Genomic DNA, 14,561 nt, shown 5'->3' with positions numbered 1-14,561 from the left:
GAGAGCTAGCCCATAGTCCTGGCTAGAGTAAGGAGCTGAAGGCAGAATTGGGACACCTCATCCTATGACAACGGCTCTCCAAGCATGGGGTGTAATGTGGGTCTCTGAAGCCTTAGAGAAGCCCCTCTCGCAGGGCCCTCCCTCTCTGGAGCCCAGGCTGGTGACCATGGGGAGACGCAGGGCAGGGCCAGCTAATTGCTGAGTGTGATGAAGAGGCTGGGAAAGGGACTTGGGGGAAGAAGAGCCCTGAGGGAAGGTGGATGGTGTAATCAAAAGGTTCTCTGGCTTCACTTGAGGCAGGAAGGCTGGTTGCCAGCCCACACAGGTGCTCTGGTTTCAGGGCTCTCAGAAGCTACTCCATTTAGGCAGATGGGGAAAGACTGTCTTGGAGTAGGAGGTAGAGCCTCTACTCCTACCCTGTCTTGGTGAAGGTCTCATGCAAGGAAGAAGGCCTCACAGACATGGGGTGAGGTAGCACACTACCATACTCCTTCATTTGAAGGCTGGAACTTTCTCCAGACATGGAAATAGGTGTGGGGGTGGGCAGGAGATGATATTCTAAGATAGGACTGGAGTAAAGTAGGCGGGCCTAGGGAGTAGGGAGGGATAGAGGGTAGACACGGAGAAATTGAGGCAGGATTTGAGAACAAAGCTGCTTCCAGTCTCTCTCACTCCTTCTCTCAGTTCAGGTAAATAAGAAACCAAAACTCCAAAAATAGAGAACTTTATTGTCGTGGCCACATGGGTACGGCTAGGGTAGGGATATGGGGCCAGCCCCCAGGGCCTGGGGATGAGGAAGAAATTAATACACAGTACATAAAGAAGGCACGAGTGGGGAGGCCCCCCTCCCCAGCGGAGTCCCCGCCCAGGTTCTAGGTCTTCTGTGTCCCCTCCAAAGGAGCACCTGTATAGCTGATCTCTGAAAGACCCAGGTTTGGAATGGTCTCCTCCCACTTTCCCCTGCTCCCTTCTGTCCCCAAACCTCTCGCCCGCCCATCAGCTCCACCTGAAAGACCTAGTAGCTAGTTCAGCGGCCTGGGATCTGACAAGTCACAGGCTTCTCCCTTGTGGGGAGGAGCAGGGAAAACACTACAGAGCCCCCTATCCGTTTCCACTCAGCTTAACCCTTCATATCTGGGTAAGGCAGCAGGGTCCTTAGTGAGGCCTCAGTACCCCCAGACCAGCCCCACCCCCCACAGATAGCTCAGGATGCTCCGGCATGATCTAGTCGATCACGGCAGGCAAGACACCCTTGCTCCGTCACTCCCACACCTCGGTCCAGATGGCCCCGTGGTAGGGGTGGGGCGGGGGCTGGGGCGTGCTGAGCCGAAAGGGCTGGCCTACCTGCTTGCTGGGGTATTTGGGGGGGTTGGTGCGATAGCTGTAGTCGGAGTACTGCTCAGAGCCCGTGGACGTGGTGTCCCCGGTGCCCACAAAGGTGTTTGCAGGCGGCAGGTCCTGCACCACCTGGTGCTTCTTGGAGGCGGAGGGTGACTGGGGTTGCAGCTGGATGGAAGGCAGTGGGGAGTTGGATCGGTAATGGCGGCCTAAGTCGGGGCTGCCTGGTGGATAGTTGAGGGGCAGGTGGATCCGGGGACTATCCCCAGGGGCATCGCTCATTAGGTTGAACTTGAGGGACTTCTGCAGCCCAGCCTCATCCTCGTCCTCTACGGGCTTCACGGGCTTCGGGGACTTGCTCTTCTTCCCCTTGCTCTTGTTCCCCTTAGCAGCTTTGCCGCTGGGCTTGGGGGCATACAGGTCCTTAGTCTCCTTCTTGCCAGCCTGATAGCCGCTCTTGGCCTCCCGCTGCCGGCAGTAGCGCACGAGAACCGCCAAAGCGATGAGTAAGGCCACGGCCACCACACCAGCCACGACACCAAAGAGGATGTTGCCGCGCTGCTTGGAACGTTCGTATTCTGGATCCCCAGCAATGTCAATATCCAGGGGCGTGTCCAAGCTGTGGACAAGGAGGGTCTCTAGCAGTGTGCGGTTGGCTAAGGTCTCATTGACGTAAAGGTGGACCAAGGCTGTGCCGTAGCGTGGGGGCTTGCCTCGGTCACTGACCTTCACCACTAGGCGGTGTAACCCGTGGTGGCGCCGTTCAATCTCCTTCTCCAGGGTGATGGCACCTGAATGTGACCCAATCTGGAAGAGTCCGTAAGGGTTGCCTCCAGCAATGCTGTAGGTCAGCTCAGCGTTGACACCAGAGTCAATGTCCTCCGCAGTCACCTGACTGACTGTCTCGCCAAGACGCGTCTGCGGGGTCAACAGTCGGTGGGACGTGTTGGAGGGGGCAGTGATAAAGGGTGCGTTGTCATTCTCATCCAACACATTGATGGTGACACCGACATACGCTGAGCGGGGTGGGACGCCACCATCTACAGCCTTCAGTTGGAAGGTGTAGGTACTCTGTTGCTCCCTGTCAAAGCTCAAACTGGATAAGATGGTGCCTGTACCATTCTGGATAACAAAGTCGCCATTGTCCTGCTCTACTGAGAGCTGTACCCGGGCATTCTCCCCCTTGTCCCCATCAATGACGGTCACCATACCCACTGGACTCAGCGCCGGCATGTTCTCCATCACTGAGAAGTTATAGCCACTCAGCATAAATTTGGGGTCATTGTCATTGCAGTCAAGTACATTGACAAGGACCGTGGCTGTACCCTGAAGGCTGGGACTGCCCCGGTCAGCCGCCACCACCTTCAGCTCGTAGCTGTCTCTCTGTTCCCGATCCAGTGACGTCTTCACCCGGATCTCTCCGTTCTCAGGGGAGATAGTGAAGAGGCCTTGGGCAGCCGGCTCAGGTTCCAGAGAATACACCAGCTCTGCGTTAGAGCCAGAGTCAGCGTCACTGGCAGTGACCTCGGCCACCACTTCCCCGGGCTTGTTGTTTTCTGGGAAGGCGACTTCAGTGATGCTCTGGGTGAAGACGGGGGCATTGTCATTGACATCTACCACCTGGACCTTGAGCGAGTTGGTGCTGGAGAGGGGGGGGTTGCCGGAGTCCACAGCCACGATCTCAATCGTATAGTCTTTGACTTTCTCATAGTCAAGAGGGGTGGTGGTCTGCAGAAAGTACTTTTTCTTGCTATCACTGCCGGTCTCACTGGCCTGGCGCAGCTGGAAGGGCACATCACCCGCTACCACACAGGTGACTGCTGCATTCTCTCCCTCATCTCGATCAGACACCTGCACCAAGGCCACAGCGGTCTCCTCTGCCACGTCCTCTGATATGTTAGCCATCCCATCTTGATGAGTCACCAGCCCTATGCCCCGGATCTCAATGGTGGGGGCATTGTCATTCATGTCTTTCACAGTCACAACTACCTGGGCACGGGCACTCTTCGGGTTGGCGCCTCGGTCCTTGGCGAGCACTAAGAAACGCAGAGTGCTTAGATCCTCACGGTCCACAGGACCCTGAACGGTGATAAGTCCAGTGTTTCTGTCTAGTCGCAAAAGACGCCTGACAACCTCAGGTGCCTGGTGGAAGGTATAGTCAATCTCTGCATTGGCACCTTGGTCGGAGTCATTGGCTTTCACCTGTAGGGGACAGGGACAGGTTAGTAAGCTAAGGAGCATGTGTTGCTAATGTCCTTTCCCACAAGCACACCAGACTCAATGAAGCTAACTCAGCACCCTTCCCAAAAGCAGCACTCGGCAGCCTTCCCCTAGACCTGACACCTTGGCAGGCATTGCTAGCCTATTTCCCGAAAGAGCCCAGATGCAGCATGCAAATCCTTCTTAGTGGCACTGCATCACCAGGACCAGGCAGAATTACATTCCACTCTTGTACCCATCCACCTAAACACGGAGATGGGCCCACAAGCACTGAGTAAACCCTCTCAGCCAAATGAACTGCTCTCCCATCCCACCCCACCCCCACCCCGCCTTCTGAAGAGATGAGAAAGTGTTTGAGCAGTAGAGATGGTAGTCATGCATGCACTTATGTACATACCTTGTATGCAGGCATGTGACGTACACACAAGTATGTGACTGTAAGCCGTGATATTTGAGTGCGAGAAGCTGTGTTTGTTCATGTGTGTGCATGCATCAGTGGAGACCCCCATGCTCAGCTAGAGGCCCCAGGTGAGGGGGATTTCTATTGAAAGCAGCCAGATAGAGATACGGGTCAGAAAGCGCCCAGCAGGCCCAACCCAGCCACTGCTGTCAAACTGGGGGGAACCTGTTGCTGCAGCTCCTTGACTGTTGTCTGTTGCTGGCAAGGCACCAGTGTGAGGAATCCGGCCTGAGCCTGGGGCCAGGAGGGAGGGGCTGGTGCAGGCCACAGAGCCTGCTGGCAGCAGGCTGGGCTTCCAGCACCAAACAATGAACTGCCTGTCCCTTTGCAGTGGGCACGCCCTCCCACGCCAAGGCCGCCCTGCACGGGAACCACGTCTATACAAACATGGGTGGTGATGGGGCAACAGATGCCAGGTGGGGACGGCTATGAGGTGCCTCTCGTGAGGGGCTGAAGTATTCACAACCAAACAGAATGTGGTGAAGTCCGTCCGTCCATCTGTCTGTCTGTCTGAGGGGGAGTGGGTGCAAAGGAGTAGCAGCATACCTTGGCAGTCTCTAAGGGAGCAAAATCAAAGTCTTGGGTTCAAATCCCAGCTCTGCTGCTTCCAATTAATTGTGTGGCCTTGGGCCAACTATTTAATCTTCCCAAGCCTCACTTGACAAATATATAAAATGGGGATGAATAATAGAACTTACTTCATGAGATTGTGGTGAAGGTTAAATGGGATAACATAAAGAAATACCTAATGCTGCCTGGAACTTGACAAGTGACTCTTAAATAATCCCCCTTCCCTTTTGATCTGCCTGTCAATCATTTGTTCATTCTAAGAAATCCAGTCATACAGGCTGAGTGCTGCACCTGGGGGCCCTCCTGACACTGCTGGACTTGTGTCCTCAGGAAGGGATCTCCATGCCTGTCAAGGGTTTCCACAGGAGACCCCTGGACAGGGCTCCCAGCTGCCCTGGTGTTCCTTCCCACCCTTGCAGGCAAATCTGTAGCCATTTTCCCTACCCAGCCCCAGTCTGTCGTCACGAGCTCTACGGCCGTGCTCCCTGTCTCTAGACTGGCCATCTTCCTTCTCCGCTGTCTCCTTCTCCCACCCCATCTTTGTTCTTATGACTCCTAGCTTTCTACCTTTGCGCAGTTCCAACTCTGCCACTTTCCAGCACTACCAACCTTTAAGGACCCTGTATGCCGTGTCATCTCACTGAGGGGACACAAAGCAAGACTATGGGACTTGAGCTAAGGTGGGCTCTGAGCTCAGGCAAATTAAGAAATCTATGGGCTCAGCTTCCCATCTGTAAAATGGGGATAATGCTTACTTACCTTGCACTGTAAGGATTAAATTATATAATATGAACAGTGCACTTAGAACAATGCCTGGCACCTGGGCTATTATTATTCGCCATCCTGAACAACTGTCTTTCTATTCTTTCTCAGCCTCATTTCCGTATTCTAGTCCACCAGCCTCTAGAAAAGATAAAACCTGCCACCCACCCCCACCCACCCACTTCAGCTCCAGGACCTAGGACTAAGGTGTCTCAAGGCATCCAGGCCAGCTGAACTTTCTTTGGCTTGCTCACGTCGTGGACAGAGATAGCCTCAGCCCATGGGGAAGGAGAAAGACGATGGGGCTGGCAGGAGGCCAGGACTGAGATGACAGCGGGAGATACACCCACCTGTCTGCAGGGACGCTGCTCCCTCCCAGGCCCCAGCACCACCAAGTTGCTTGCCCAGCCCCTGGGGCAGTTCCCACGAGGAAGGGTGCTGAGAACTTTCATAGTTACTGACCCCCATTTCTTGGGAAGGAGGCAACTGTGTAAACAGTCCAGTGTGATTTGTCAAAACCGAGGACCTTCCTGGCTGAAGGCGTGTGATGAGGCTGTGTCGCCAGCAGCAGCAAAATGTTACCTGGCTAAAGGGACCTGACTCTGGGTGGGAAGATACTCCCATGGCAGGAGAGGGTCTGCTGGGTAAAAGGTAAGTCCCTTGGTCCAGCCTGGGCTAAGGAAGGCACTCCCTGAGCTTGGCTCAATTTCACTTCCCTGAAGTTTGCCTAAGTTGAATCTGATGGGGAGGTGTGATGTAATTTAGATGCTACCGCACTGTCATTTGTTCAGATGCAGGACAGGAAGTTGATGAGAAATTCTCCTTTATCTGGGGCTGGGGAAAAGGGAGCTTCCCACAACATTCTGGGTTTTTTTCCCTAAGTGAAGGAACCTCCCACCTGGTTTCGGTGGGTCCCATTTCTAAAGACGGGTCACCCTGACAAGTCAGACGGAGGAGGCCTCTCACCTGGATGACAGAGTGGCCAATGGGGCTATTCTCAGACAGCTCAGCTTCGTAGGACGGCCGTTCGAACTTGGGAGCGTTGTCATTTGTATCAAGCACAGTGACGCGCAGCAGGGCGCTGCTGGCACGTGGGGGACTGCCGCCATCCTGCACCTTGATGGTGAGGTCGTAGGAGTCCCATCGCTCACGGTCCAGGTTGCCCATGACAATGAGCTGTGGCTGCTTCTCTTCCTGGTCCTCAGCCACCTGCAGTCCAAACAGCTCCTGGGCCTCAGGCCCAGCCTGCAGCTCATAGGATGCTACGCCGTTGGGACCAGCGTCTCGGTCTGTGGCCAATGGGATGGGGAAGAGCGAGCCGATGTTGGTGTTCTCCGGGATGGCCAGGGTGATGACCGGCGAGGCAAAGTTGGGTGTGTTGTCATTGATGTCCTGCACCTCTATCTGGCCCTCTAGCAGCCGGGGACTGCCATTCTGCACGAGGTCTGTGATAGACACCTCAAACTCCAGGATACATGGATTCCCAGGGATCTGGTTCTGGCATTCACGGAGCCCCTCTCGGTCAATGGAAGTCTCTGTGGTGAAAATGTCCCCTGTCTTGCCATCCACTCGAAGATATGGAGCACCTACCTCTAGTTTATAGAGATGACCCACGTCTGGAAAACCGTAGTCAGCGGCAAGGCTCCCAATGAGGGTGTTGGGCGGCTGTTCCTCTGGCACCTTGTATACTACCTGGGTGGCATGGCTTGCAGATGGAGCCAACAGGAGCAGCAGTGCCAGCAGTAAGGGGGGCGGCCGCAGCCGCTGCCCCCCAGGCCCTGGGCTGGGCCTCAGAGGCCCCATCCTAGCAGGTTCCAGAATCGGGAGAACTACAAGAAGACACAAAGTACAGGCCATCAGCTGTGAAGAGGAAGTTGACCCCAAAGGCCGACAGAGGCAATCCCCCACTCTCCCTCTCCCGCTGATTCACCATTCTCCCAGAGACAGTCACCCCGGCCTCACCCACAGTGGGGTGTAGCAGCTGCGTCTGCCCCAGCTGGAGAGGTGGGTAAAACGACAGGCAGGCCTACAGCAGCTCCCGCCCATGGCAGGCCGTACCCAGCTGACTCTCCCTGGGTACCGCCCCCACCCCCCTTTCAGCCCCATGCTTTGCACAACAGCTCCTTCTCACCAGCACCCTGCCTTAGTCACCCGTGGTAATTACCCTGATACTGAGATAGGCAGCAAAAGCAACTGGAAGGAAGGGCTAGGCCTGGGACACCTCCTGTGGAGCTCTCTTCCCCCACATCTACAGTACAAAAGCAACATGCACCCATCTCTCAGGTGCCGCAGACCCTGAGAGCCAGTGTTGTCCACACTTTCCATCCGTGTTAGCTAGAGGAAGAGGCGGAAAGAATTTCATTTCCCCTTCTTCTGAGATGCCAAATAAGCTTATATGTATGAGCTGTTACATCCCAAATCCTCGCTTTTTGACAAACAGCATCCACAGTGCTCAGTGTTCCCCATTCCCACAATTGAATGCCAATATATTGTGAAAATGACTAGCAGCCAGGCCCATGAAATGGCCCAGTGGGTAAAGATGCCTGCTGCCATCTCGATGACCTGTCTTCAAACCCTGAGACCTGCATCAGAAGGAGAGAAGTGACCCTTGTAAGTTATCCTCTGACTTCCATACAGTCTGTTACATGCATTCCCCCGCACAAATAAATACATATAACAGAAACATTTTAAGAAGAAAATGCCAAAATAGAGTAGGTGTTAGCCCTTCCTGGCTTTCCCACAAATGTGTCTCAAAGCAGGGCGCGCGCGCGCACGCACACACACACACACACACACACACACACACACACACACACACGCACACACACGCACACACACACACACGAGTTTCCAGCACTCCTTGTCGCCTGTTGCCATGGGCAGGTGTGTAGAAGAAAAGAGTAGAGGTCAAGATGGGGTTAGGACTGACTGACCCTCAAACTGCCATTGGGAGCTCCCCTGACCTGTCCTTAGCAACAGAGAGCCCAGCAGGTCTAACTGGGACAGAGCTTCGATGACACCGTCAGCCTTCACTGGTCCACTGTCTCTGCTCTCCAATGATCAACTACCTCCTGGCCTATGTATGTAAGTATGTATGTATGTATATATGTATGTATGTATCTATGTATGCCTGTCCCCCAGTTCTGAGAACTGAGCACAGGACATTGCACATGCTAGATAAACTATCACTGAGCTATATTCCCAGACCCCGGTTTTTGTTTTTTTTTTAGACAAAGTCTCATCTCACCAGGTATCCCAGACTAGCCTTGAACTCCTGACTCAGCTTCCAGAATGCTGGGATTACAGATGTGCACTGCCACACCTGGCTTTGGCTCCTGCTTGACCCTTATCCCTGCCTACATCCAGAGCCTGCTGCGTACTCATCACTTCCCCCTTTTCTAAGTGGCCCGGTGTATCTCACATCCTTCTCTCCCTGCCGCCCCCAGATCCTTCCAGGAAGGGCTGTGCTTGTGCACACCCTCGACTACAAGTTGCACCGTCGTCGTCACAATAGCCTGGTCTTTCATCACCCCATTCTGAGGCTGTCCACCTGCCCATGCTGTCAGACCTGCCACACTGTCCCAGATACTGGTCGCTCATCTCCAAAACACAACCATGGCAAACCCTTCCTCTAGTCAAGTCCCAAGTCTCTGGTCCAGCATTTCCTGTGGGGAGGGAGGAGTGTTTCAAGTTCCACTCATATTCCTTACTTCTAGAATCTCTATCCCAGGCCCAACGCTGCCCATCCCACTGAAGACTGGTTTTGCCACCGCCTGTAACCCTGCGATGCCTTCCTAGGTCTCTCCAGCCCACAGTGACCTCTCCTTCCTCCAACTCACAGCCACTTATTGTCTACTCCAGTCCTACGGCAATGAATCACTGGGCTGCCCCGGACACCGCCCAGCCCTGTTGTTCAACTATAGTATTGGGCACCTATTCTTGTGTTCTCCGTCTCCCCAGGAAGACGCCAGACATTCCAAAGAGGCAAGAGTTCATATGCCCTCCCACCCCGTCCTCTGATGTAGCTTGGTAAAAACTGGGTATGGCAAGTGCTTCTCAACAAAAGCTTACTAGTCACTTACAATGTACTAGACTGTGTCCTGGGCACTAGAACGCAACAGCAGTAAAGACTGGGCCCATATGCTGAAACAGTGGTTCAAGCTCATGACTGTCAGTTTCCTGGGTTATCTCTATGTACCCCTTTGTGCCAAGGCAGCAGGGTGGAGATGAGCTTAGGTTGTGACCTCAGACAATGTGAGGCAAACCCTGGCTGCCTATTTCCTGGAGTAAACAATTGAAAGCCTCAGTTTCTTCATCTGTCAAATGGAGATGATACTATCTATTTCCTAGTGGGTCTGAGTTAATGTAGACTGAATGTTTATAACAATGTAGGCACTCAACAAATGGTCTTTCTTTCAAAGCACTTGGCAGAGTGTAGTTTCAGCCTGTTTGGAAAATTGGCTAATGGTTATCTTTCCTACAGGACAGTAAGTGGAGAGCATTTCTTGAGGCAGGGTCCTATACACTGTTACCCAGGCTGACCTGGAATTCAAGATATAGTCCAGGCTGACCTTAGACTCAGCCTCTTGGGAGCCGAGATTACAGTTATAACCCTCTAATTGCTTACCGTGCATTGGACACAGACACATAGCAGACCTGAAGTAAACAGTTCTTAGGTCTTGTGTGATTCCCAGGGTTTAATTCCTGGTGGTCTTGGCTGTATGGTGAATGTGTTACTCACTGCCTATTTGCCAATTCCCTAGGAATCTACTGGGATAAAATGCAAATCTCCACTGTGAGTCTACTCAGTGGTAACGTTTAGCAAATGTTCACCAAATGTACAGATTCCTTGTACAACCCAAGCACTTCACCTCCCTTGGGGAGCTACCCCCAAATATGAGCCCCTTCACAACCTGTGAGACCTTCACCAGACAAACACAGATGCTAATCCTCAGCCGCAAGCGTGCTCTCTTTAAAGGGAGACCATTTGAATCCACCCTCCATCACACTTCCAGCTCCAACTCAAAACTTCCTCACTTTCCTCCCCACCGGAGGCTGAGAAGAGTTCATGTTTGGTGATCACATCCCCTTTGAGGATGTACAACATTATCCAGCAGGATTTTTCTAGGAAAACGTCTGTTCATAACACTTCGCAACTCATTGAAGGATCTGTGGTCTGACAAAGTCAGGGTGATTTTGATTCATGGCCACTTTGAAAGCTAAATACTAAGCCTCTCTCTTGGGGCTCTCTTCCTATCTGGGGATCACAACCTGAGACACACCCCTCAGGCCTCCCAGCCCCACCACCCTTTAACAGCTTGCTTTGCCTCCAGTCAGAGGCAGTCAAGAAGGCTTGACACAGTGTAAGGCACAGCCCAAGGAAGTTAAGGGGATGTCTGGAGGGAGGGTGGCCCAAAATGGGGACAAGTCTTAGAGAGGGCTTAGGTACCTGAGGTACTTGGAGTTCTACCAAGATAAGGGTTACCTGGCTCTACCCTTAGGGATTCTGACGTGAAGGTGGGACCTGGAGAAACCCCCTGGGCAACTGTGATACAAGGGTCTTGGAAGACAGTCCTGAAAGGATTGAAAAGGAGCTTAAGCCCTGCAAACTGTGTCATCACCACCTCTGCTGCCACGGCCACCCAACACCACCACATCCCAATGAACTCTAATGGACATTACTGATTATTATGCCACCCGCCCCAAATCTTTTTGGGGGTCTGAGGCAGGGATTTCTCTGTGTAGGCCTGGCTGTCCTCAGAGATCCACCTGCCTCTGCCTCCTTCCCGAGTGCTGGGATTAAAGTTACCATGCCCCCTCCACCACTGAAGTTCTAAGACTCGAAAATGTGTAAAACAGTCTAGTCATAGAAACAGGAATAGGCCGGATCTATTAAAGAGTGCCTCGTCTCCTCTTAAAGACGGGATTTGGAGAAAGAATTAACAGAAACCTGAGGCTGAATATGGCATTTACTACAACTATCACTTCTCATCCAGCCATTTGCAGCTGTGGAGAGTCATGTGACCTGGGAGAAGCAGTAAAGTGGCCTTTCCACATCCCTACCCCCAACACTGCTGAACTTTGTCCCAGGCAGTTGGTGTTGGGAGGCATTAGTCTCCGGCGGCAGTCTTTGAAGCTGCATTATCTGCACAGGCTACCTTCCCAGGCAAGAGCGCCTCTCCACCCAGTGACATGGGTGCCCAGGGTCCTAGCAAGACAGACCCTAAGTAGAGAAAGGCACAGTGACCCATTTCCATGAGGACTGAGGAGGCAAAAACAAAAACAAACGAACAACCCCTCCCCCCACAAAACAGCAAGAGCCCTCCAAGGCTTTAGGGGTGAGGGGCGAGGGGACACAACATCCGAGAAGTAATGAGAGCAGATGAGGGTTCACTAGGAAGCTTCGTCTGCACCCCACTTTGGAACCACGGTCCCCTTCTTGCTGGGTGCTGTGAGAAGAGCTCTTACTCGGCTGCAGTGGCCAGGTCAGCTCTGAAGTCTCCGGCCCCCCACACCTGCCCCAGCACCATCACACAACAGCCACCGGTGCTGCAAAACACCGCAGGACAAAGGGACCATCTGAGAGCCTGGGCGGAGGGGAAGCCAGTAGGCTGCCTGGGGTGGAGCTGTTCAGAGGCTCCCCGCAGCGCTCCTGCCTTTCCTGTCTTCCAGAACCCTCCATTGCATCTGCAGGCTTCCAGGCACCTGCGTTCCTGCACGACTGCAGAGTTCAAACCCTCATCCCAACACTTTCGAGCTGTGCGACCTTAGCCAGGTGATTCACTCTTCTGAACCCATTTCAGTATCATTAAATGGGGAGGGGGGGGGTCCTGCCTCTCGGGCAAGCAAGATGGCTCAGTGGGTAAGGAAGCTTGCAGTTTGATTCCTGAGACCTAGATAGTGGAAAACAGGCAACTGAAAGTCATTCTCTGACCTCCAAATGTGTGTGCCCACAGATAAACTAAATAAATGAAGTAACACATTTAAAAACAAATCCTGCCTCTCTAAGTTATTTAGGAAAACTAAATGGGACCCAGTGCACCTAAGGGTTAGACATGTAAGAAGGGTTAGATATGCAAGTCTTCCAGTCCTGTAAGACAGCATTTTATCCCACCACCAGGCACATAGGAGGTGCTCCCCAGCTCAGAGAAGGAACACACGAATCTGCTAGCCTATGAAAGAAAAAATAGTGTGTGTTCTACTACTGCCCCCACAGTGGGCACTGCCTAACAGTATCTGCTCAATACATTGTTTAACAAAACCTCTCCAACACCAACCAGCTTTGTTCCTGGCAGGGACGCCTCTCATCATCAGAACTCGGACTCCCTCTTAGCTCCTCCTCACCCATGCAGGCCCCATTCCAGGCAGCTCTTGCCCAGCTCTCTGCTGAAGCAGCCAGAGCTGCAAGATACCCCCTTATAGCTGGTCCCCTCTTACATGGAAAGACCTAGGCATGGATGAAGGAGGAGAGGCAGCTAGATGAGGTGCCCCAGAACCCAGGCCTGTCCTCCTACCCACTCTCGCCCTTTCCCGAGGTTTCTTAGGTTCTCTCCTGGAACCCACCCTCTGCCCCAGCCTAGTTGTTGTCATAGATCCCAACCCCACCGCGGACGCTCCCCTCCCCCCACACACAGTCAAGAAAGTAATATCCAGGTGCTCTCACACGTATCTGAACCTCTAACAGTGATGCAAACACCTTCTGGATTGTCCCTGTCCAGGAATCTGACCCAAGAGCTGGTGCTGGAAAGAGCCCTGCACCTTCCGGTACTAAGTCCTGGGAGTAACCAGCATGAGCGGCCCTAGTCCTCACCATCTCGGTCAGTGAGCACTCTCAGTACACGCCCAGCACGCCCAGCGCCTCCTCCCAGAGGAGACCGTGTGTGTGTGTGTGTGTGTGTGTGTGTGTGTGTGTGTGTGTGTGTGTGTGTGTGTGTGTGTGTTGGGGGGACGGCGGTCGCTCCTAGGGTTCTAGTCACCCCACCCCCGCCCCCCACCAGGGTGCCGCCTGGCCTTCTGGAGCCCAAGGTGAGGCTAGGTGAGGCTCAGCACAGTGAGAACTCTCTAGGCCGGGCGGCCACTGGCGTCCCTTGCCTCCAGGACCGCCGCGGGGAATCCCTCCTCTCCCGCATCTCCGGCCTCCGCCTAGGTCCCCCACAAGCCGGCGCCGGCGGGAGCAGCACAGCGGACGCCGGGAGGGGGGCAGGGAGGAAGCCGGCGCCGGAATCACAAAGCCGCGAGCCTGGCCGGGCGGGGACATTCTCATAAAACCGATCCTCTCACGACAGTAGAAACGGGGTACTTGCCCTGCACTCGGTCCTCGAAGGCCTTAGCGTCACCTGCTGAAAGGACAGTCGCCTTCTACGGCTGGGGAAACTGAGACCAGAAGCCTGAACTACCGGAGAGTGGCCGAAGGAAGGGACGAGAGTCCTAGTCGCCTACCAGTTTTTCTTCTGCGCATGCTGCGGTCTCGGTTCCGGCCCCCGGGCCTTGTCAGCACACAGGACTGGCCTGCAACCGGGCCGGCGTAGAGGGGCACCCAGGTGTGCGGCACCCAGGTGTGCGAGGGACCCAGGTGGCTCGGAGGATCCGGCTAAATGGCCCGGAAAAGGTCTCAAACACCTCCTTCAGTGTCGTACCTTGTGCATTAGGGCCTAGGGTCACACAGCCCCAGGGTGGCGGCATGGCGCGGCCGGCCCTGTCCAGCTTGTTCTCGGAACACCCAGCAGGTCAGGCCCGGGAGTGGAAGTGGGGGGAGGTGCCGCCGGGAAGCCGGTCTGGCCGGCCCCGGGCCCTGGGCTCCAGTCGTGCCGATATTTACAATAACAAAGTCCCGACTGAGGTGACAGGGCTTTTGGTGCTCTCTAGGAGAACCTGGAGGCTTCTCCCGAGGGGATCTGGCCAGGGAGAGTGGAGTGTATAGGGTGTGTGCATGTGTGTGTGTGTGTGTGTGTGTGTGTGTGTGTGTGCGCGCGCGCGCGCAGCAGAGTGTAATGTGATACTGTTGGTGTAAGGTGTGTGTGTGTGTGACAACCAGTGCTGTGAGCAGTGGATTCTGTTTATGAGTCTCTGCTGTAGGTGCCTCTGTGCTAGGTAGGGTGTGTGCTATCAGAGCGTGTTATGAGACACTGGGTTGTGTGTGGGTGCAGTAGAGGCGGACAAGCAAGACCTGAGCTGTGAACCTATGTCCTGGCCGGGAGTGGGCAATCATTTT

General features: G+C 54.1%; 1 protein-coding gene across 1 annotated transcript; it reads right to left on the bottom strand.

Moving 5' to 3' along the window:
- Positions 1–708: 708 nt before the first annotated feature.
- Positions 709–14,190, bottom strand: Pcdh1 (protocadherin 1). Its single transcript, XM_021226662.2, has 3 exons — positions 13,987–14,190; positions 6,317–7,179; positions 709–3,540 (listed from the first exon to the last, which is right to left on the bottom strand). Exons 1-3 carry the CDS (start codon positions 14,030–14,032, stop codon positions 1,261–1,263), a joined length of 3,189 nt encoding a protein of 1,062 aa, XP_021082321.1. The 5' UTR covers positions 14,033–14,190; the 3' UTR covers positions 709–1,260.
- Between the last annotated feature and the right edge of the window lie 371 nt (positions 14,191–14,561).

This window comes from Mesocricetus auratus, unplaced genomic scaffold (assembly GCF_017639785.1).
Source record: "Mesocricetus auratus isolate SY011 unplaced genomic scaffold, BCM_Maur_2.0 Super-Scaffold_6730, whole genome shotgun sequence".
In the NCBI taxonomy this organism is placed as follows: domain Eukaryota; kingdom Metazoa; phylum Chordata; class Mammalia; order Rodentia; family Cricetidae; genus Mesocricetus; species Mesocricetus auratus.
Note: the sequence above shows the minus strand (reverse complement) of the source record. Positions and strands in the feature narration are given on the sequence as shown.

Bases quoted from the DNA above. Each gene is read 5' to 3' on its own strand.
- Pcdh1 (XM_021226662.2), bottom strand. From the start codon at position 14,032: ATGCCGCCACCCTGGGGCTGTGTGACCCTAGGCCCTAATGCACAAG. The intron at 7,180-13,986 runs GTACGACACTGA...GTCTTCTTGTAG, and splicing joins CCTAGGCCCTAATGCACAAG to TTCTCCCGATTCTGGAACCT. The intron at 3,541-6,316 runs GTGAGAGGCCTC...TGTCCCCTACAG, and splicing joins TTGGCCACTCTGTCATCCAG to GTGAAAGCCAATGACTCCGA.